At 36.6% G+C, this 26,061-nt stretch overlaps 1 protein-coding gene across 1 annotated transcript in view; it reads right to left on the bottom strand.

Annotated features, from left to right (window-relative positions):
- The window catches only part of CDH13 (cadherin 13), a 1,791,933-nt gene that overhangs the window by 944,949 nt on the left and 820,923 nt on the right, over positions 1–26,061 (bottom strand). The window contains exon 5 of the mRNA XM_053700758.1: positions 16,752–16,904. Within this exon, the coding sequence (XP_053556733.1) occupies positions 16,752–16,904 (153 nt within the window). The remainder of the gene's footprint in view (positions 1–16,751; positions 16,905–26,061) is intronic.

Raw genomic sequence — 26,061 nt, 5'->3', positions numbered from 1 at the left:
ACCAATTAAACAACTCAGGAATTCCCTATTAGGGAGACAGTTTGCAAAGACAAGCTGCTTAACCAGTAAACCTAGAATAGTTTCAAATAAATAAAATAAAGATTGGCTTTAGAATGAAGGACAGAAAGAGCAGTTGAAGGGCAAGTTCTATTGGATAGACAAGTACCAATTTGTCTTTGTAAGACCAGCTGAAAATACTTTTTTTGTGCACTGATGCTAAATTTAATGTGTTTCTTAAATATTAAGGAATATTTCATTTTTAATATTGCTAAGTTGGTAGTGGGAATCCATATTACTAAACCCAAAACACTAAGGGCCTAATATTCAAAAGCTCACGGGAATGGAGAGAAATCATGCAAAATCTTTGGGATTTTTTTTAGACCTCATTTTGTAATGTAGGTGTCTCTCCTTCACATCAAGAACCCTTCATAGTGAGATAAATATCTTTCAAATTAAAATTTATGTTTCTAACATTTTTGGAGACCTTTCTGTACTGAAGAGCTGTCTTAGGTAATGTCGCCTGAACTGAGAGCTTTTGAATATCAGGCCCTTACAAGTGGAGCGTTATTTAGCAATTTTGCTCGTGGGCAAACACCACCAGAAGTAAACTTCCATAACGGATGGGGATGATTTCAGTCCACCACCTAAAAGGTGGTGGAGAAGTTAAGGAGCAGCGGTCTTACGACCACTTCTTCTTAATTTACGTTTCTTGTATGTGGTCTTCAGTCATGCTAACCAAACAAGCGTAAAATGCAATTGCTTGTTCGTGTTAACTTTTAACTTGTAATATGAGTACATGTTAGCGTGGGTGCATTATTTCGATATCGTTAACGTTAGCGCACCACTTGTAATCTAGCCTTAAATAACTAAAACTTATTTTATTCCTAAAATTAATAGGAATAGTGCCATATTAGCACCGTATAAATACTGTAATAGCCTCCCAAATATCCCAAGTATTAAGCCAATATTAAAATTCGGACAAAAAAAAAATCAGCTGAAGAAAGCATGTCGTTTTTCAAAAAAGAAAATTAAAAAAAATAATGTACAGGCATAGGGGCCAATTTACCAAAGTGCGAGCGGACATGATACGATGTAGCGTATCATGTCCGCCACTAGCAGGGGGTGTTAATCAGAAGACCGCAGCCTCAGAGGCAGTGGACAAGATTGAAGACCGCAGTCTCAGAGGCAGTGGACAAGTTATGGAGCAGCAGTCTTTAGACCGCTGCTTTATAACTACAGTTTTCGGCGAGCCTGAAAGCTCACACGGAAACAGGGGCATCGAGCACCATTCGGAAATTAATAATTCAGCCCCATAATCTTTAATAAATAACATGGAACCCAATTGAAAGCTTTTATCAGTGACTTCATGACAAAAGGGACCTCAGTATCCTGAGGACATGCAATTGTATGGCCTACTAACAATTTAACTTATCACCTGTACATTACTTTAGTGTTGTTGTTATTATCATTATTTTACAAAAGGACTTATGCTTTGTTCTAATAAACTGCACTTCTCCTTTTACTAATCCTGTAATGTTTTTTTCTTTTAACTTTTGACCCTCAAATGACGGCCTAGATTCTATTATTTTAAAGACTGCCATGCAAAAACTGTAAATACAATTTGCTTATTTATTTTGCTTCCTTCCCAGTGCCATTATGATCCATTTGAAGTGTAATCACAGAAAAATGGCAATAAGTTAAAAAAGAAGGAATCGCACTCAACGTATAGCACAGAGATAAGTGACCCCTCTATTCAAAGATTCAAAGGGCAGACTCCCCTGTCTCAAATGAGGGGTCCCCCTATCACAAAGAGGAGGTGAGATAGGTAAACACAGATTTTACTGCAATCACCTCCAACTTACAGGAGCATGCACCTCCTCATTTTAAATGGTAATATCCGTTTTTTTAAATGAGAAGTCGCTAGTCCAAATAAGTAGTATAGGGGCTTGCAGAGCCCTCCGCCCCAGCCCCCTAGCTTAGTCTCCATAAATTTCTGTATTAACAGGTAGTTCCCACCTCTGTGTGACTAATGTGTCCAAAAGAAACATATATTATAATGACCTTCATAACAGCTTGTGGGAGTAGATTTATATTTTGGGGAAGGGAATTTTACAGGTTTATTATGCTTTAAACTGATATGCAAACATTTTTATAAAAACAAACATAACTTAAAAGAAGAAGTGTTTAAATGTGCAGATGGCAAACCTCTTCATGTGTCATTGGGGCCTCTGACTGCTGGAATTTAATATTACACAAGCCAACATAACAGCTTCATAAATGGGGGTCTTAGTAGTCATGGCTTTTAAGATCATTTAAGAAAACCAATAGCTTCATAAAAACTATAAACACTTTCAGAGTGAATCAGGGTATACCAAGATACCATCACATAACATCTTCTAAAATGTTAATAAATCCAAAAATATGAGGCTTGAGGGAAAGGACAACCAGAACGTACTACCAGCAAAACAAAAGCAAACAGATTTTTTTCTCTGATTCTGTGGGAGGAAGGTTGCTTAGTTTTAGATAGCATGGATCACAACAGTCACAGACACATGGCTGAACTAAACTATGAAATTATTACAAAATACATTTTCAAATCAAATCCATCTTTAGGTGACCTATGTTAACAAGAATCCACGATAACACCATGTTATTTTAGTCTTGCAGTACAGTAAGTAAAATAGAAATGCATCAACATGATCATTAATAGCAGGCAATGGTTTAGGTTCATAAAACTCATGTTCACCCGTAACTGTATGCAACCTAAACTTTAACAGGGCCAGTCTCACACTGAATTAGCAAGGTTGTGCCTTTTTGGCATGTCCAGTGCAATACACACCTGTACCCCTGCATCCTTGATATTTATTTGGGGTCCTCTGTTCGCAGTCAAACATTTGATGCTCTATATCCAATTCTGATATCAAGCAAAGTAAATTTAGAGTAAATTTAAAGAACAAAAATGGGAATTAAACTCAAATTATCAGTGTTTGGGATTGCACTTAGCAGGAAATAACAGAATGATGTCACATTAAACTACTGTCTCTGGTTTAGAATTTCCAATCTCCTTTAACATTTTTGCATTTTGATCTAACCAACATCTGTTAACCCAATCATTATACATTGAGGGGGAAATTATGTCCATTTCAAGGACAGTTAACATTTTTTTCACTGGGAATAACCCTTAGATTTAAAAATAATAATGAGCAGGACACCAACAGCACATGTGGTTGTGATGGTTGATATTTTAAGGTCTTTAGCAGAATTTTCAATTCACAGATGTCTTCCCTTTCAAACATTTGTTTTTCTAAAAAAGGTTCAAGCAACATTTAAATAACATACGAACATCCAATGCCAACTACCTCCTAAAGCAAATATACCACACAAAATACATTTAAATATCTTTAAATAAAAGACTATAAAACGCCAAAATATCCTACAGTAATTCTAACATCACCTATCTTCATCCTACTCTGACCACAGATAGGCATTGTAGTTTGATTCTTTGTCATAAGTCTGTGTTTCTTAAAGGTTCATTGTGCTTATAGTCTTTTTAAGGAATCCTGCTTTTTAATCAAACTAGTTATCCAGTATTTAAAAGGAACGTATTACAGTCAAACTGAGCCCTCCCTCCTTTACAATTGTTTATTTAGAAATTAACAAATCAGAGGAGTATTTAGGATGTTTTGTCAGTGAATCTTGTAACCCCCATCATGACTCCTGATTAATAACCAAAATTGCTTAAAGGTGTTAACTTACTCACCGAAGTGTCAATTTTTTTCCTTGACTGCAGAAAAATAATGTTATTAAAATGTGTTCACTGTTTCCTAGTTGAGCTTATTTAAGGGACCTCTCTGCAAGGCTTAAGTGTACTATAATAGAAACTATCTATGAGAACAAAGCACTGGTGTTCTGTGTGTTACTTTATTACTATCGCAGCCACTGATATCTTTGCTACACATCCTGACTTCATGGCTGATCTTCTTGCTACAGTTGCTGACTTCCATAGTTGCAAGTTTCCTTGTTACAGTTACTGTCTTCATAGAGTGAGGTATTTACCTCCAGATTGATTTCTGTTTTTAGATATATCTTTATTATCAAGTTGTAGTCTTTGAAGTTACTTACTTCAGTTTGTGCAAATCTGTTTCTCCTACTGCTACTTATATCACTACTCCTCTCTGTCAGCAATTACAGTTTAAATTACTCTGCATACAGATTACCTCAAAAGTTAACTTTCATCCTGATCCAGTAACTATATGTGTTCAATACTGTAATTCTTCAGTATTTTTTTTATCATAATACTATACACCAGTCCATAAATATGAGATGCCAAATACTCATCCAGGATCCAGATTCCTAGGGTCAGTGACAGATGGAAATATAAAATTTGACAGTAGATAAGATCCAAAAAAGGTCTATAATGTCTACCCATATTACATGTTACTGTTTTCTTAGGATAGCCTTATGCGTGTCCCAGGCATATTTAAATTATTTTATATTCCTTGTGTTTACCACGTCTCAATGAAGCTTACTTTATAAGTGTTCTAAACCGCCAGCCCCCCACATCGCATAAAAACTAAATTAAATTATTAACCCCTAAACCTAAGAACCCCATATCTTTAAATAAAAATTACAAGATCCCTATGTTAAAATAAATAAAAACGTACTTGTGAAAAAAATAAGTTTAAACTATAAATTAACCTAACATAACTATTAGACTAAAATTAAAATAAATATCAATTAAATCAATTAAAATTACTCATTAAAAAAAACTAACACTACTAAAAAAATTAAATCTACAGTTAAAAATAAAAAAATTCTAAATTAAAAAAAAAATAGAAAATACTAAATTACAAAAAATTAAAAAATACTAAATTACAAAAAATTAAAAAATACTAAATTACAAAAAATTAAAAAATACTAAATCAGCTCTTTTCCCTGAAAAAAAATACAAAGACCCCCCAACAGTAAAATTCACCACGCAACCAACCCCCCAAAATAAAAAACCTAACATTTGTATGGGCATTGCCCTTAAAGGGGCTTTCAGCTCTTTTTCTTGCCCTTAAAAGGGCATTCAGCTCATTTAAGACAAGCCCAAACCCTAATCTAAAAAGTAAACCCACCCAAAAATTTTTTATAAAACCTAACACTAACCCCACTTACAGTTTTTGAAGTCCAGACATCCATCCTCATCCAGGCAGTGAGAAATCTTCATCCAGGCAGCAAGGTCTTCATCCATCCAGCCCGCGGCTTCTATCTTCATCCAGGCGGCATCTTCTATCTTCATCCCTGTGGCGCTGAGCGGTGCCATCCTGAAGACATTCTTCTCATACGGTCGCCACAGTATACTGAATCTTCAATGCAAGGGAGCCTTTTCAAAATGGCGTCCCTTGCATTCCTATTGGCTAATTTGATTTTTGAAATGCAAATCAGCCAATAGGATGAAAGCTATTGAAATCCTATTGGCTGTTCAAATCAGTCAATAGGATGAGAGCTACTGAAATTCTGTTGGCTATTCAAATCAGCCAATAGAATTTCAGTAGCTCTCACCCTATTGGCTTATTTGAACAGCCAATAGGATTTCATTAGCTCTCATCCTATTAGCTGATTTGAATTTCAAAAATGGCCCTTTTAAGGGCAAATGGTAGTTAATTGTAGGCTATGTTGTTTTTATTTTGGGGGCTTTTTATTTTGATAGGGCTATTAGATTAGGTGTAATTGTTTTTATTTTGGATAATTTTGTTAGTTATTTTTTGTAATTTAGTATTTTTTTATTTTTTGTAAATTAGTATTTTAAATTTTTTTGTAACTGTAGATTTAATTTTTTTAGTAGTATTATTTTTTTTTTTAATAAGTAATTTAATTTATTTAATTCATAGTTATTTTAATTGTAGTATAATAATAATGTTAGTTTAATTTATAGTTTAAACTTAGTTTTTTTTTAATTTCACAGGTTTTTATTTATTTTAAGGTAGGGATCTTGTAATTTTAATTTAAAGTTGGGGGTCCTTAGAGTTAGGGGTTAATAGTTTAATTTATTTTTTTGCAATGTGGGGGGCTGTCAGTTTAGGGGTTAATAGGTTTATTTAGTGGCAGTGATGTGGGAGGCCAGAAGATTAGGAGTTAATAACTTTATTTAGTGGCGGCGATGTTGGAGAGCGGCAAAATAGGGATTAATATCTTTATTATAGTGTTGGCGATGTTGGGGTGTGGGGAATATGGGTTAATAACTTAATTATAGTGGTAGCATTATCGGGAGTGGCAGATTAGTTGTTAGATTTATTTTGGTGGCGGCGATGTCGGGGGCGACAGCTTAGGGGTTAATAACTTTATGTAGGTGTCGGCGATGTCGGGGGCGGCAGATTAGGGGTATTTAGATGTGGGGTTTATGCTAGGGTGTTAGGTTTAAATGTAATTTTTTTTCCCCATAGACATCAATGGGGTTGCGTTACGGAGCTTTTCATTCCGTGATCGCAGGTGTTAGTTTTTTTTCTAACACTTTCTCTTCATTGATGTCTATGGAGAAAGCGTGGACAAGCACATCAAAGCAGCGCTTGTATTTTGTGCGGTATGGAGCTCATCGGCACCATATCGTATGCACAAGGTGGCTTTTTCAAAACTCGTAATAGAAGCGCTATGGAGGGTGAAATAACGCAACTTTTGTTGCGTTAGTTTCCCACCCTCTATAGCACAAAACTTGTAATCTAGGTGTCTGTGAAGAACATAGAAATGTAAAATATGCGTTTTGCCCATTGCATTTCTCAAATTAGATCTTAACATTGTCGAGTAAGCGCACATAAAAACGTAATATTCCTAAGGCATGTTATTAAAATATTAGAAATAAAATATTAAAAAATATATATAAATTACTAAACATTAATAAACATACTGTACAATATTCTAAGTAATCTATACGATATATCTACATATTTTACAGTATGTAAGTGAAGATCATTTGAATGTACAGTAAATATACAGTAAAACACATAAATACACATGTACACACATTTAAACATGTTTATTTGTAAGCAATAGGACCCTGGCATCAAAATTTGAACTAGAGGGTATTTATGACTATATACAAGTGAATTCAGAGGCAGTCAGGTGTTCATTTAATATATGTTGATATTTGATAGTCCATGATGTCATGTATCCTAATAAAATGTCCAGGTCCTCTGGCAGTAAAACAGCCCCAAAACACTAAAGGGCCACCACCGTATTTAACCGTGGGCATGAGGTACTTTTCCATATGGCTACCTCTCTGTGTGTGTGTGCAAAACCCACCTCTGGTGTTGCCAAAAAGTTCTTTTTTGTTCCATCTGACCATAGAACTTGATCCCGTTTGAAGTTCTAGTAGTGTCTGGCAAACTGAAGATGCTTGAGTTTGATTTTGGATGAGAGTAGAGGCTTTTAGCTTGAAACCCTTCCAATAAACTTGTGGTGAAATATGTGACATTGGATTGTAGTTTTGGAGACATTCTGACCCCAAGAAGCAACTAACTTCTGCAATTCTCCAGCTGTGATCCTTGGAGATATTTTGGCCACTAAAACCATTGTTTTCCAGTGTGTTGAGACAATATAGACACATGTCCTCTTCCATGTTGATTCATAAGCTTTCCAGTTGACAGGAACTTCTTAATTATTGCACTGATCGTGGAAATGGAGATTTTCAATGCTTTTCCTATTTTCTTATAGCAATTTTGTAAAGCTCAACAACATTGCCACACATTACAGCTATATTCCTTGGTCTTATCTATTTTAACAAATGACTAAGTGAATTTGGCCTATGTGTTACCTCATATTTATACCCCTGTGAAACAGGAAGTCATGGTTGAACAATTTCCTATTCCTAGTCACCCAGATTTAGTAAAAAATGTAAAATATCAATAGGAATATAATTCAAATATATTTTCCTCATTTGAATACATAGGGGTGTCAATAATTGTGCCAAACATATATTTAACAAAGATTTTTTTAAAACCCTGTGTTGTGTTTGTAATTTTTTGATATCCATGAGAGCAGAGTATTTATATACCTTTGCCTAAATAATAAACCATACGGAATAATGACCACTAGAGCCTCAGTTCTCACCTACAGACACTTCAGATACTATATCACTGTTTGTATTTACTAAATCTAATATAGCTCCTTTACGTGTTGGTTATCTTATCAGTTGTTCAAGAGATTACCCTTTTGTCTATCACCCCGGACAAGTGAGTTCGTAATTTTGTAACTTGCAGTAAGCAGGCTCACATGGGTGAAACAGCACTGCAAATGCTCCAGCTTTTGATACTTAGTACATTGAGGTTCATGTGAATAACTAGCATACTTACAGTATATTCAATTTACTAATTTTCCTTGGAAAGTCATTCCATATTACAATTTTTCTGTAAACATTTGTCATGTAGAACATAGAAACATAGATATTGACGGCAGATAAGAGCCATAGGCCCAGCAAGTCTGCCCCACCTTACCTAACAGTATAAACTTATCTAGTTCGTAGGATAGCCCTATGCTTGTCCCATGCATTTTTAAAGTCCCCCACAGTGTTTGTTGCTACTACCTCTTGAGGAAGTTTATTCCATAAATCAATCACTCTTTCTGTAAAGAAGTGCTTCCTCAAATTACTCCTGAATCTACTCCAAAGTGTATTCAAAGTACCAGGTCATTGAAATTAAAAAAGCTGGCAACGGTTACAAAATTTATATGCTTTTGCCATGTTTTTAGTTGTCACTAACACATTATTTTCTGACTTAAATTGACATTTTCATCTTTCAGTTTTAAGCTTTAATTTCTTCAACCTTAAATATTAAATAAATGTGAAAAGAACATTAAATATAAATAGCTAGTCGGAAAAAGTGCCACAGGAAATAGATTTTGCATGAATGGAACATAACATTGGACTTGATGTAATACAGTGTACAGATTCTGCAATAATTTATGGGTCTCCCTAAACCATTACTCCAAGATGTAAATCAAACAATGGTGTTTATTTTCTGAGCTCAATCCCATAGAAACAAGTCTTGTATGAATAAATGGGAAATACTGATACTTTATGTAACATAGAGAAACCCCTTAACAGGATATAGAGTTTTTATGGTAAAATGTCCTTTCTGTGTTATGCGAGTTTACCCACATACCAGGCATACATCCCAGTAGAATCTCAAGGAACAAAAAATACATTTAGCTCACTGTCCTCATTTATAGCTTTAAAACATTTTACACTTGAGTTTTTGACTAATTTATCTTCATTTGTTTGGGATACATTAATATGTAAGTACAAAAGCATAATTTAGATCCAATAGATAGACATGTAAAAATGAGACAGACCGCATTACTAACTGTTTTGAGCCATTTGATCTCAATTCCTTTGACTGTTTGTCCTCTGTTTTCAGTAGCAAACTTTAAAGGGACAGTCTAGGCCAAAATAAACTTTCATGATTCAGATAGAGCATGTCATTTTAAACAATTTTCCAATTTACTTTTATCACCAATTTTGCTTTGTTCTCTTGGTATTCTTAGTTGAAAGCTTAACCTAGGAGGTTCATATGATAATTTCTTAGACCTTGAAGCCCTCCTCTTTCAGATTGCATTTTAACAGTTTTTCACCACTAGAGGGTGTTAGTTCACATATTTCATATAGATAACACTGTGCTCGTGCACGTGACGTTATCTGGGAGCAGGCACTGATTGGCTAGACTGCAAGTCTGTCAAAAGAACTGAAAAAAGGGGCAGTTTGCAGAGGCTTGGATATAAGATAATCACAGAGGTTAAAAGTATATTATTATAACTGTGTTGGTTATGCAAAACTGGGAAATGGGTAATAAAGGGATTATCTATCTTTTAAAACAATAAAAATTCTAGTGTAGACTGTCCCTTTAACGTTCTTCTGTCTTCTCTAATTCCACCCCCCCTCATTTCAACATTCTATCTGTAGCCTTTTCTGTACTGTATCTGACTCTTTCAATTTTTTTCTTACTGATTTACCTTCAGTAAAGTATTCATTATATAGTATTTTGCATGCAAAATTAAATCCTCTCTCACTACCATAAGTCTACCGTGACAATCAAAATGAGCATATAGATGCAAATGCTGTGAAAATGCTTTCAGCCCTTCATAAGCAAGGTCACTGGTATTTATTGGGAAAGCTCAGGGCTGAAACTATGTATAATCATCTTGACGGACAGAACAGAATCTCAGCAGGGGCTAAGGAAAATGTTACCACAAAGTATTGTTTAAATGATGTATGTTATACATTTTAGAAAAACTAAAAGCTTTAAGATTCATTATTTTTCTATTCCACCTTTTCCTGTTTCCATTCTATTTTTTATTATTGTTATTATAATTGTTATTATTACTATTATTATTATTATTATTTATTTCTAAATTGCAATCATTTTACAAAAGTATATTACAATCATAAGTGTACAATACAATAAATTGACAAACATAAGTTAAAGGAGAGGAGCCCCCTGCCCTTAAGCACAATCAGTGCACTATTATACAAAGTAAGATAAAGTTAGAGAGGCCCCAAAGTTTACAATCAAAACAATCTATTCTTTGGTTTCAGATTTTGCTTCCTTTAATCACCTTCTCATCTTACTATAACATATGCTGTTGCCTCACATTCACTCAATGGCCTCTAGTTATCAAGCCGTCAAACGCGAATACCTGGAATTCCGCAGCGTATTTGTGGCGAGGCTGATTCGCCTTAGTTATCAAAGGCTAGAGATCGGCAAAAGTAGAATATAGTGACGTAAGCTACGATCCGTCGGTCTCAGTCCGACACAGATCGATTCTTACGTCACTACAGATGCACCGAACGTAAGTTCGGCACAATCTGACTACTTTTGGTAGTTATCAAAGAACTAGCAGGTACACTCGGCACTTTTCCGGCCCAGCGTACCTGGTTTTCAATCCGCCACCCTGGAGGCGGCAGATCCCATAGGAATCAATGGGAGTCTGACAGCAGCGAGAGCTCATGTTCGCTGCTGCTTGATAACCCATTGATTCCTATGGGAAGTGTCTGCACCTAACACCCTAACATGTACCCCGAGTCTAAACACCCCTAATCTGTCCCCCCTACACCGCCGCCGCCTACATTATACTTATTAACCTCTAAACTGCCGCTCCCGGACCCCGCCACAACTAAATAAACTTACTAACCCCTAAACCGCCACTCCCGGACCCCGCTGCAAATATAATAAATATATTAACCCCAAAACCGCCACTCCCGGCCAACTACATAATACCTATTAACCCCTAATCTGCCGCCCCCTATACCACCGCCACCTATATTAAATTTATTAACCCCTATCCTGCCCCCCTATACCGCCGCCACCTATCTGAAAGTTATTAACCCTTATCCTGCGACCCCATACCGCCGCCACCTATATTAAACTTATTAACCCCTATCCTGCCCCCCCTACACCGCCGCCACTATATTAAACTTATTAACCCCTAAGTCTAACCCTAACACCCCCTAACTTAAATATTATTTAAATAAATCTAAATAAAAATTAATATTATTAACTAAATTATTCCTATTTAAAAATAAATACTTACCTATAAAATAAACCCTAAGATAGCTACAATATAACTAATAGTTACATTGTAGCTATTTTAGGATTTGATTTTATTTTACAGGCAACTTTGTATTTATTTTAACCAGGTACAATAGTTATTAAATAGTTATATACTATTTAATAACTACCTAGCTAAAATACTTACAAAATTACCTGTAAAATAAATCCTAACCTAAATTTCAATTAAACCTAACACTACACTATCATTAAATTAATTAAATAAATTAACTACAATCACCTAAAATTAAATTCAATTAAATAAACTAAACTATAGTACAAAAAAACAAACACTAAATTACAGAAAATAAAAAAGAATTACAAGAAGATTAAAATAATTACACCTAATCTAAGCCCCCTAATAAAATAATAAAGCCCCCCAAAATAAAAAAAATTCCCTACCCTATTCTAAATTACAAAGTAATCAGCTCTTTTACCAGCCCTTAAAAGGGCTTTTTGCGGGGCATTGCCCCAAAGTAATCAGCTCTTTTACCTGTAATAAAATACAAACCCCCAACATTAAAACCCAACACCCACATACCCCTAATCTAACCCACCCAAACCCCCTTTAAAAAAACCTAACACTAACCCCCTGAAGATCACCCTACCTTGAGCCGTGTTCACCCAGCCGGGCCGAATTCTTCATCCAAGCGGAGCAAGAAGAGGTCCTCTATCCGGTAGAAGTCTTCATCCAAGCGGGGCAAGAAGAGGTCCTTCATCCGGTAGAAGTCTTCATCCAAGCGGTGTCTTCTCTCTTCATCAAACCGCGGCTCCATCTTGCAGACCTCCGACGCAGAACATCCTGCTGGCCCGACGACTACCCGATGAATGAAGGTTCCTTTAAGGGACGTCATCCAAGATGGCGTCCCTCGAATTCCAATTGGCTGATAGGATTCTATCAGCCAATCGGAATTAAGGTAGGACAAATCTGATTGGCTGATTCAATCAGCCAATTGGATTGAAGCTCAATCTGATTGGCTGATCTAATCAGCCAATCGGATTGACCTTGCATTCTATTGGCTGTTCCAATCAGAATTTGATGGATACCATCTTGGATGACGTCCCTTAAAGGAACCTTCATTCGTCGGGTACTCATCGGGCCAGCAGGATGTTCCGCGTCGGAGGTCTGCAAGATGGAGCCGCAGTTGGATGAAGATAGAAGACACCGCTTGGATGAAGACTTCTACCGGATGGAGGACCTCTTCTTGCCCCGCTTGGATGAAGACTTCTACCGGATGGAGGACCTCTTCGGCCTGGCTGGGTGAACACGGCTCAAGGTTAGAGTAGGGGTATGTGGGTGGTGGGTTTTAATGTTGGGGGGGTTGTATTTTTTTTACAGGTAAAAGAGCTGATTACTTTGGGGCAATGCCCCGCAAAAAGCCATTTTAAGGGCTGGTAAAAGAGCTGATTACTTTGTAATTTAAAATAGGGTAGGGCATTTATTTTGGGGGGCTTTATTATTTTATTAGGGGGCTTAGATTAGGTGTAATTCTTTTTTATTTTCTGTAATTTAGTGTTTGTTTTTTTGTACTATAGTTTAGTTTATTTAATTGAATTTAATTTTAGGTAATTGTAGTTAATTTATTTAATTAATTTAATGATAGTGTAGTGTTAGGTTTAATTAACACTTTAGGTTAGGATTTATTTTAAAGGTAATTTTGTAAGTAGTTTAGCTAGGTAGTTATTAAATAGTTAATAACTATTTAATAACTATTGTACCTGGTTAAAATAAATACAAAGTTGTCTGTAAAATAAAGTTAAATCCTAAAATAGCTACAATGTAACTATTAGTTATATTGTAGCTATCTTAGGGTTTATTTTATAGGTAAGTATTTATTTTTAAATAGGAATAATTTAGTTAATAATAGTAAGTTTTATTTAGATTTATTAAAATAATATTAAAGTTAGGGGGGTGTTAGTGTTAGTGTTAGACTTAGGTTTAGGGGTTAATAAGTTTTATATAGGTGGCGGCGGTATAGGGGGGCAGGATAGGGGTTAAGAAGTTTAATATAGGTGGCGGCGGGGTCCGGGAGCGGCAGTTTAGGGGTTAAACATTTAATTTAGTTGCGGCGGTGTCCGGGAGCGGCGGTTTAGGGGTTAATGAGTTTAATGTAGGTGGCGGCGGTGTAGTGGGGGGCAGGATAGGGGTTAATAAATGTAATGTAGGTGGTGGTGGGCTCTGGGTGCGGCGGTATAGGGGTTAAACTATTTATTTAGTTCCGCCGGGGTCCGGGATCCACAGGATAGGGGTTAACAACTTGAATATAGGTGGCGGCAGTATAGGGGGTAGCAGATTAGGGGTTAATAGGTATAATGTAGGTGGCAGCGGGGTCCGGGAGCGATGGTTTAAGGGTTAATATATTTATTATAGTTGTGGCGGGGTCCAGGAGCGGCGGTTTAGGGGGTAATAACTTTATTTAGGTGCGGGGGGCTCCGGGAGTGGCGGTTTAGGGGGTAAAACAGTATAGTATAGTGTGGGTGCTTAGTGACAGGCTAGCAAGAAAGCTGCAAAGAAGCCGATAAGCAGCGAGATCGATGACTGTTAGTTAACAACAGTCCGCTGCTCATCGCTTCGTACTTGGTGCGCGGCTTCTTGACAGCTTTCTTGATAAATTTGGCGAACGTATTCAGGTCCACGGCAGCAATGGTAGGCGAGCTTAGGCGAGCAGGAATGCAGGAAAGTAGATGGCTTCATGCATAGAGGCCAATGTATAGTGCTGAAATGAGACCTAGATAAGTACAACTGTTTTATTGTTGTAATGTCCATTTAAACTCTGTAGTGGGACTGGCGTGGTGGGTCAGAGTGTTTAGTAGTTTAGTGAATTAATAATGCAACAATCTCACTTATCTCCACAAGCTGTTCCTTTAACACCAGTTTCACAAAACTGTGAGTTTAAAATAAACAAGAATCTAAAATTTCAAAACGATATGAATGTCACATGCAAACATACCCATTTCTTCTCTGTCTACAAATGACAAATTAAAAGCAAGGGAAAAACTATTCTCCTCTTGGCTCAAGTACCAAAAGCTCTGAGCTCTATCTATACTTAGATAATCCTCTTCAAAGATACATACATACACATACATATATACATATATATATATATATATATATATACACACAGTTTATGTATGTGCATATATTTTTGTATTTATATGTTGTATATCCATTTACAGACATATATACACATAGATACACATGTATAAATATATAGACATATATATGAGTGCAATGGAGTCCTTTGCAGTCAAGTAGCTGAAAACATGAAAAAAAGCAATATTCATATCTAATAAAGTGTTATACTATTTACTGTAACAAAGGGGAATATATTTAATGCATTGTTAAATAGCTATTCCTATATGCATCTGCCTAAATCTATACCATTATATATATATATATATATATATATATATATATATATATATATATATATATATATATATATTATATATATATATATATATATATATAAATACATATTTAAGTAATATTTCATCAGATATATAAATAGGAATATATATTTAACAAACTATAGAACACATTCTGCTATGTTCAGAACATTAAATGTACAAAATGCCATATAATCTTCACTATTTGTGCTTTTAAATAACCGTGTTTGGGTTTGAGTGACTTCTTGGGTGTCAGGTTTTTTTTTAAAAATACTTTAAATCTATGGGGGAATGTGATTATGTGTTCATAACTTGCATACTCTATCTTTTATTATGAATATGCATGCACTCGGGCGCAAATTTATTTACTTTCAACCCATATTACAAGGAACCGACGAATGCAAAAAAATTACGTCTACCAGATGTAACGCTCGAATACAAGTGCAAAATTTCACTACACTCATAGGGCTCCATGTACTAAGCCGTCAATTCATCCGTCATTGTAGACGCGGATAAACTCGCCGTTACTCGCCGCGGGCGAAATGGTGTCCGCTGTCGCTATGTTCTAATATTCCCCCAATAAATAGACAAGTCTAGCCCGCCGCGAGCAGTTGCGGATTGTTGATAAATTTGACGCCTCGCTCGCCGCGACTAAGCTGATGTACTTAACTTTCAGTTGAATTGTCTGGCCAATTATTAACACGTGACATGCAAGGTGTCACAAACATCATAGTAGTCACGGGAATAGAATTTTGCTCCTATAAAAGTTCAACTTATCTAAACAACTTTATTATTGTTCAAAATTTTTTGAAGAGTGATAACAGAGCGTTATTTTTGTAATATTTATTTACAATTTGGATATGGCTTCATCTGGATCTGATAATATATAAATATTAATATAAAAATAATTATAAAGATTGACAATTATACAATACAAATTTAAAATATAGATTACTCTTTAATTACAGTCGACAAATTGGGCGCAATTTATGTACATGGAAATGAGAGACAAATTAGACGCCAGTTATGCTGTAAGTACAATGCTGATATTACTGCCTTTTATATATGTCTAGACTGGCGTCTAGATTGACTTTCCTATTGTTTTGTACCTTGCCCGCCACCTAAAAGGTGGCGAGGCAAAAATAACGAGGTGGGAGCGGAAATTGTAGCGAGCGGACAAATAGATTTTTTAGTACATTCGTTTTTGGCGAGTTGGTGGTCAAATGTGTCTAATTACAGTGAAAAATGGAGCGGTAGCGAGGTTTGGTGGATAAGTACGCTCGCAATTTTAAAGATGCGAGTTTTAACATAATTGACGGCTTTGTACATATCAGTTTGCGAATTTTGACGCGAGATTTGTTGCGGGTAGCTCGCTGACTGCTTAGTACATGGAGCCCATAATCTAGCCCATGGTAGCAAGAAGAACTTGCTCTTTATTCTTTCATTTTCTTATGTCTCTATTATCATACAAGAAAACAACAAAGCACAGTATTTATTCTCCAAGATAACCCCCCGAGATTCATAACTTAAAAGTATTTTACATATCTTTCAAATAGTATATAATTGTTAACTGAATAAGCTTTGTGAAAATGTGTGTAACTTTTTTAACAAAATCTAATCATTTAAAAAAAAAAAACAAAAAAAAAACAATACAGCTATGAAGACTATTTTTCTAGATCCTCTCAGATTCAATTTTTAGATGATATAATAGTCCACACTTTTTATAAGGGTACAGTGTATAAAGTCTGACAACAATAAAAGAGAAATAATTGATATACATACTTCATAAAATGGAATAATTTCTCTGTCAAGACTTCTTGTCACTAAAACTTCTCCTGTATTTTCATTTATTTTAAAAGTCCCTTTGGGTTCTTGATCAACTCCTCTCCCAGTCAGTCGGAATTTAGATCCAGGTGTCCTTTCACTTACAACTACCTGAAAGGAAAAAACAGAGGTGAGGAATTAATAAACATTGCTATTAATACCATTCATAAATATAGAAATATATAAGAACCAGAAGACCCATAGGACTATCGAGCCACTGCTTGTGCAACACCACCCCCCCCAACGCTTGTACACGGATGTCAATCACCCTGGTCGGTCAAGTCTGTGGGAAATTGAAAACGCCAGCTAAAAGTAGGTATATATGTTAAAGGAATAATAAACCAAAATGTTTTCTTTAATGATTCAGATAGAGCATGCGATTTTAAGCAACTTTCTTATTTACTCCTATTATCAATTTTTCTTTCTTCTCTTGGTATCTTTCGTTGAACCTAAAATGGGCTGCCCCCAAAGCTTTTATTCCAGGTTTTTCAAATAAAGATATCAAGAGAACAAAAAAAATTGATAATAGGAGTAAATTAGAAAGTTGCTTAAAATTGCATGCCCTATCCGTATCATTGAAAGAAAAAAAAAGACGTCTGTTTCTTAACTATTGGCTGCAGGCTCACTCAAGAAGCTCCAAAGCTTAGTCCATAGAGTCTGCTTTGATTTCTTTTTTAAGTGCAAGCTTAATTAATGGGACAGTAAGGTCAAAACTAATTTGATTAAAATCATCCAGACAGAACATGTAATATTAGTACACTTTTAATTTCTACCTAGTGATTGGTGGCAACACATTTTCTCTAGTCATTGGCTTACCAGTTGTAACACATAGCTATATTTAAGTAATAGTGCAATAATATAATGCTCTAACATTTTAGAACAGTTTATTTTTACTATTTCAATGCATCCATTGTTCATTTATGGCAATTATTTTTACTAACTGTATTGGAGGTATTGGCTTACCAGTTGTAACACATAGCTATATTTAAGTAATAGTGCAATAATATAATGCTCTAACATTTTAGAACAGTTTATTTTTACTATTTCAATGCATCCATTGTTGTTCATTTATGGCAATTATTTTTACTAACTGTATTGGAGGTATTTTTCATGAATTAACCACCATTTCTGTAAAGTGTTTACACTATTAACTCCTGAATATATTACACTCCAGTTTGAAATTATAACATTAACTTCCAGGTTAAATAAGCATCACCAAAAAGACCACAAAGACATATACATGGTTCTGATTTTCTTGGAAACTATTAGGAAGTATCAAAACAGCCTTTGAGCAAACTTCAGAAAAACTATAAGTCAAAATTTGAATATATGTTTAGAAATACATTTGAGATTAGTGGTATTTTGTAAAGCTTGTTAATGTGTAAACGGTAGAAATGTTCTTATGAAACTACATCAAAGAAAAGTTGGGTGCAATGCTAAATTTAGATGTCATTGCCATCATTATAAAGCCTTTTATTTCTGAACTACATTACACAATAATGAGTAGCAATTACTTAAATTAAAAACAAATCTATTTCTCACAGAATAGTCCAGTATACATACACGCACATACGCACACACGCACACACACATGTACGCACACATACCCCCACAAACATACACACATATATACACAAACACACACATGTACGCACATATACCCCCACAAACTTACACACATATATACACAAACACACAACACACACATGCATGCACACATACACACACACAAATGTATTGTATGTATTGGGTACTTGTAAAGCGTGGCTAATCACCCGTAAGGTACTCAAGGAGCTGCTCATTCCTTTCATCCTTCCGACCTTGGAAGGATGAAAGGCTGAGTGGATTAGACTTGTGCAGCTGCGAAAAATTTGGTTCGGTTCGGATCGATTTGGATCGATTCGAATTTCGGTTCGGATCGATTAGAATTCGGAAGAAATCGAATGAATTAATTTCGGATTCATTCGGATTCTTTCGGATTCGTGAAAAATTTGGTTTGATTCAGTTCGAATCGATTCAGAATTTCGGAATTTCTGTAAGTGTATTATGTACTGTATATTAGGTTTAACCCATAGCAGAGTGATAAACCTAATATACTGTACAATACACGGCCATCCGAATCCATCTGATTCTACCGAAGAAATTCGAATCGATTCGGATTTATTCGGTAGATTCGGCACTACTGCAATTCGGAAATTCGAATTGATCCGAATCTCCGAATTCGACAAATTCGTCCGAATTTCGATTCAGACCGAATAGAATCGCAGATATCTAGAGTGGACCTTGCCGGGGATTAAACCTGCAACCCTTGGGTTGCTACAGAGCTCAGCCACAGTGCCTTAGCACACACACACCTACAAACATACACACATATATACACAAACACACAACATACATACACACACAAACACCCCCCCCACAAACACACACCCACAAACATACACACACATATACACAAACACACAACATACATACACACGCACACATACACACATGCACAAACACACATGTATGCACACACACACACCCACACCCCCACAAACACACACACAAAAAAACATACACACATATATACACAAACACACAACATACACACACACGCATACACACACACAAACCTACACACATACACATGCACATATACAAACACAAACATACACACATGTAGGCACACACACCAAATACATACACAGATATATACACACACACAAACTCATATATGCACAAACACACCCACAAACATACACACACACATATATATATATATATATATATATATATATATATATATATATATAGACAAACACACAACATACACAAACACACATGTATGCACCCGCCCACAAACACACAAACACACTCACAAACATACACACGCATATATACACAAACACACAACATACATACACATGCACACATACACACAAAAACACACATATATGCACCCCCCCACAAAAACACCAACACCCACAAACATAAACACACAACATACACACACATATATACACAAAAACATAACATACACACACAAACATACAGCTTTGTACAGCTTTGTACAAGGAAACCCATATGGCTAGATTTAGAGTTTTGTCGGTAAGGACCCGCATAGCTAACGCCGGCTTTTTTCTGGCCGCACCATAAAAATAACTCTGGTATTGAGAGTCAACATATAGGCTGCATTAGGCTCCAAAAAAGGAGCGTAGAGCATATTTAACGCAGCTTCAACTCTCGATACCAGAGTTGCCTACGCAAGCGGCCAGCCTCAAAAACGTGCTCGTGCACGATTCCCCCATAGAAAACAATGGGGCTGTTTGAGCTGAAAAAAAACCTAACACCTGCAAAAAAGCCGCGTTCAGCTCCTAACGCAGCCCCATTGTTTGCTATGCGGAAACACTTCCTACTTCTGCACCTAGTACTCTAACATGTACCCCGAGTATAAACACCCCTAACCTTACACTTATTAACCCCTAATCTGCCGCCCCCGCTATCGCTGACCCCTGCATATTATTATTAACCCCTAATCTGCCGCTCCGTACACCGCCGCTACTTACATTATCCCTATGTACCCCTAATCTGCTACCCTAACATCGCCGACCCCTATATTATATTTATTAACCCCTAATCTGCCCCCCACAACGTCGCCTCCACCTGCCTACACTTATTAACCCCTAATCTGCCGAGCGGACCTGAGCGCTACTATAATAAAGTTATTAACCCCTAATCCGCCTCACTAACCCTATAATAAATAGTATTAACCCCTAATCTGCCCTCCCTAACATCGCCGACACCTAACTTCAATTATTAACCCCTAATCTGCCGACTGGAGCTCACTGCTATTCTAATAAATTTATTAACCCCTAAAGCTAAGTCTAACCCTAACACTAACACACCCCTAAGTTAAATATAATTTACATCTAACGAAATTAATTATCTCTTATTAAATAAATTATTCCTATTTAAAGCTAAATACTTACCTGTAAAATAAATCCTAATATAGCTACAATATAAATTATAATTATATTATAGCTATTTTAGGATTAATATTTATTTTACAGGCAACTTTGTAATTATTTTAAAAATGTACAATAGCTATTAAATAGTTAAGAACTATTTAATAGCTACCTAGTTAAAATAATTACAAAATTACCTGTAAAATAAATCCTAACCTAAGTTACAATTAAACCGAACACTATACTATCATTAAATTAATTAAATAAAATGCCTACAATTACCTACAATTAAACCTAACACTACACTATCAATAAATAAATTAAATACAATTCCTACAAATAACTACAATGAAATAAACTAACTAAAGTACAAAAAATAAAAAAGAACTAAGTTACAAAAAATAAAAAAATATTTACAAACATAAGAAAAATATTACAACAATTTTAAACTAATTACACCTACTCTAAGCCCCCTAATAAAATAACAAAGACCCCCAAAATAAAAAATGCCATACCCTATTCTAAATTACTAAAGTTCAAAGCTCTTTTACCTTACCAGCCCTGAACAGGGCCCTTTGCGGGGCATGCCCCAAGAAGTTCAGCTCTTTTGCCTGTAAAAAAAAACATACAATACCCCCCCCCCAACATTACAACCCACCACCCACATACCCCTAATCTAACCCAAACCCCCCTTAAAAAAACCTAACACTAAGCCACTGAAGATCATCCTACCTTGTCTTCACCTCACCAGGTATCACCGATCCGTCCTGGCTCCAAAATCTTCATCCAACCCAAGCGGGGGCTAGACATCCACTGAAGAAGTCCAGAAGAGGGTCCAAAGTCTTCATCCTATCCGGGAAGAAGAGGCGATCCGGACCGGCAACCATCTTGATCCAAGCGGCATCTTCTATCTTCATCCGATGACGACCGGCTCCATCCTAAAGACCTCCACCGCGGACCCATCTTCTTCCGGCGACGTCCAACTGAAGAATGACGGTTCCTTTAAGGGACGTCATCCAAGATGGCGTCCCTCGAATTCCTATTGGCTGATAGGATTCTATCAGCCAATCGGAATTAAGGTAGGAATATTCTGATTGGCTGATGGAATCAGCCAATCAGAATCAAGTTCAATCCGATTGGCTGATCCAATCAGCCAATCAGATTGAGCTCGCATTCTATTGGCTGTATACTAAATTAATTTAATGATAGTATAGTGTTAGGTTTAATTGAAACTTAGGTTAGGATTTATTTTACAGGTAATTTTGTAATTATTTTAACTAGGTAACTATTAAATAGTTCTTAACTATTTAATAGCTATTGTACCTGGTTAAAATAATTACAAAGTTGCCTGTAAAATAAATATTAATCCTAAAATAGCTATATAATTTATATTGTAGCTATATTAGGATTTATTTTACAAGTAAGTATTTAGCTTTAAATTGGAATAATTTATTTAATAAGAGTTAATTAATTTCGTTAGATTAAAATTATATTTAACTTAGGGGGGTGTTAGTGTTAGGGTTAGACTTAGCTTTAGGGGTTAATACATTTATTAGAATAGTGGTGAGCTCCGGTCGGCAGATTAGGGGTTAATAATTGAAGTTAGGTGTCGGCGATGTTAGGGAGGGCAGATTAGGGGTTAATACTATTTATTATAGGGTTAGTGAGGCGGATTAGGGGTTAATAAGTGTAGGCAGGTGGAGGCGACGTTGAGGGGGGCAGATTAGGGGTTAATAAATAAAATATAGGGGTCGGCGGTGTTAGGGGCAGCAGATTAGGGGTACATTAGTATAACGTAGGTGGCGGCGCTTTGCGGTCGGCAGATTAGGGGTTAATTATTGTAGGTAGCTGGCTGCGACGTTGTGGGGGGCAGGTTAGGGGTTAATAAATATAATATAGAGGTCGGCGGTGTTAGGGGCAGCAGATTAGGGGTACATAAGTATAACGTAGGTGGCGATCGGCAGATTAGGGGTTAAAAAAAATTAATCGAGTGGCAGCGATGTGGGGGGACCTCGGTTTAGGGGTACATAGGTAGTTTATGGGTGTTAGTGTACTTTAGAGTACAGTAGTTAAGAGCTTTATGAACCGGCGTTAGCCCAGGAAGCTCTTAACTACTGACTTTTTTCCTGCGGCTGGAGTTTTGTCGTTAGATGTCTAACGCTCACTTCAGACACGACTCTAAATACCGGAGTTAGAAAAATCCCATTGAAAAGATAGGATACGCAATTTACGTAAGGGGATCTGCGGTATGGAAAAGTCGCGGCTGAAAAATGAGCGTTAGACCCTTTTTTTAATGACTCCAAATACCGGAGGTAGCCTAAAACCAGCGTTAGGAGCCTCTAACGCTGGTTTTCACGGCTAACGCCAAACTCTAAATCTAGGCCTTAGCATTTGCAAGACCCTGGGCAAGGCAAATTTGGGGGGCTCCACAACCCAGCGCTCTTTTTCCCCTCCAAGAGCGGGGGGCCCCAAAGCATGGGATCCTGTTCGGGTGCACCTCTCACCCTGCCCAAATGGCAAGTCTGCCTTTGCATGACCTTTTGCAAATTTACATTTTAAAAACAGATTCCCTGAGTTTAAAGCAAGTTCTTGCCAAATAATTAAATGTTGTGCTTGAAACATGTGCTCGTTGTGTTTATATGTCTTAGATGTTATTATGGTTTCCAGGCACAACAAAACCAAATATTTATTTGAGCATAGCTCAGAATTCCACATTGGGGGGAAAAATGATGAAATATCGCTTTGCTATGAGTCATTAAATGTAGCATTTGAAATAAAAGAGCTGCATGGTTAGAACAAAGAAATGTTATATTTTGGTTAACATCTGTAAGACATAGTCAGGATTTTTTTCTCCTATTTCAGTCTGTCATTATGCTGATCATATATGCACATTACTCCTCTTTAAAAATTAAACTGCTATAGAAAGTTATGGGCATATCCACTTGCTAACAATGACACATAGGGGCATATGTATCAAGCTCCGAATGGAGCATGATGCCCCGTGTTCCTGGCGAGCCTGCAGACTCGCCAGAAACAGCAGTTATGAAGCAGTGGTCACAAAGACCGCTGCTCCATAAACTTTCCGCCTGCTCTGAGCAGACGGACAGACATCACCGGAAATCAACCCGATCAAGTACGATCGGGTTGATTGACACCCCCCTGCTAGCGGCCGGTTGACCGCGAGTCTGCAGGGGGCGGCGTTGCACCAGCAGCTCTTGTGAGCTGCTGGTGCAATGCTGAATACGGCTAGCGTATTGCTCGCCATATTTAGCGATGTCTGTCGGACCTGATCCGCACTGTCGGATCAGGTCCAACAGACATTGAAAACTGGAGGCCATAGAAGCTACATCAGCTTCTTGTTTATCCCTAAAGAACAGGAAACGTCTGTTTTGTTTTATCCTTTTAGCACCACACTGTCAAATGCCCTTTTTTTCATATAGAGGTCAGTTATCATTTTATTAAAATTACTCTCTCCATGATTAGCTAATATAAATTAATAAGCCAATAAATAAAAAAATAATTTGCTGCTGAACCACAATGAATGCCTACAGTCCTATATCTCTTATGAAAAACCTGTCACGAAAAAAATTAACAAGACCGATTTAAAGGGACAGTCTTCACCAGAATGTGTGTTGTTTTAAAAGATAGATAATCCCTTTATTACCCATTCCCCAGTTTTGCATAACCAACACAGTTATATAAATACACATTTTACCTCTGTGATTATCTTGTATCTAAGCCTCTGCAAACTGCCCCTTTATTTCAGTTCTTTTGACAGACTTGCAGTTTAGCCAATCAGTGCCTGATCCCAGATAACTTCACGTGCACGAGTACAGTGTTATCTATATGAAACACAAGAACTAACACCCTCTAGTGGTGAAAAACTGTTAAAATGCATTCTGAAAAGAGGTGGCCTTTAAGGTCTAAGAAATTAGCATATGAACCTCCTATGTTAATCTTTCAATTAAGAATACCAAGAGAACAAAGCAAAATTGGTGATAAAAGTACATTTTAAAATTGTTTAAAATTACATGCCCTATCTGAAGCATGAAAGTTTATTTTGGCCTAGACTGTCCCTATATATATATATATATATATATATATATATATATATATATATATATATATATATAAAACATCATCAATATAATATATCTCTGCTAACATAGGCATTGATCACAATCCTTTAGAAAGGTTTTGTCTAATCATTTATCTACAAAATTCACTATTAAAGTCTATGGAGAATATTAGAGAAAAATCATTCAACTTGAGAACTTTTCTGCACAGCTTCATGGCATACAGACAGCAGACTCTGTTTGCCTGTTGCCAATGTCTACTATTACATGCTGAAGTGAGCGTGTAATGGTGCTCCGTACCCTTGCACGATCAATCAATCAAGAGAAGGGTCTGTCAATCACCCCAAGCAAGCAAGTACAGGGTGATTTCCCCCTGCCAACTCAGAGGCAGTGGAGAGTGTAAAAAGTAGGAGTCTAATGACCGCTGCTTCTTAAATTGTGTAAAGCAGGCTCGCATGTGCCAACTAGTTTATGCTGCTGAGTACATGGAGCCCAAAATGCTTTGTAAAGTATTGTGATCGACCACATAGCTTGTTTCCTTATATAACCCTCTCCCACTCACTGACCTCTAGTCTACTCATGACATTTTTTTTTTTAAAATAGATTGTCACATTTTAAAAAACGCCAATAGAATGCAAGCTCAATCCTATTGACTGATTTCAACAGCCAATAGGATTTTTCCCCCTTTAATTCCTATTGGCTGATAGAATTCTATCAGCCAAATAGAATTTAAGGGACGCCATCTTGGATGACGTCACTTAAAGTGAACTTAATTTTCCAGCGACAATCGGAAGAAAAGAATGCTCCGCTCTGGATGTCTTGAAGATGGACCCGCTCTGCGCCGGATGGATGAAGATAGAAGATGCCATCTGGATGAAGACTTCTGCCCGCTTGAATGAAGACTTCTACCAGCTTAGATGAGGACTTCTGCCCGCTTGGATGAAGACTCCTGCCGGCTTCGATGAGGATTTCTGCCCGCTTGGATGAGGATGGATGTCCGGTCTTCGAAAACTGTAAGTGGATCGTAGGGGTTAGTGTAAGGTTTTTTTAAGGGTTTATTGGGTGGGTTTTATTTTTAGCTTAGGGTTTGGGCACTGTAAAAGAGCTAATTGCCCTTTTAAGGGCAATGCCTATCCAAATGCCCTTTTCAGGGCAATGGTTAGCTTAGGTTTATTTAGATATAATTTTATTTAGGGGGTTTGGTTGTGTGGGTGGTGGGTTTTACTGTTGGGGGCGTGTTTA

The sequence above is a fragment of the Bombina bombina genome, chromosome 1, assembly GCF_027579735.1.
Source record: "Bombina bombina isolate aBomBom1 chromosome 1, aBomBom1.pri, whole genome shotgun sequence".
In the NCBI taxonomy this organism is placed as follows: Eukaryota; Metazoa; Chordata; class Amphibia; order Anura; family Bombinatoridae; genus Bombina; species Bombina bombina.
The sequence above is the reverse complement of the archived record's forward strand: the minus strand, read 5'-3'. Positions and strand labels throughout refer to the sequence as shown.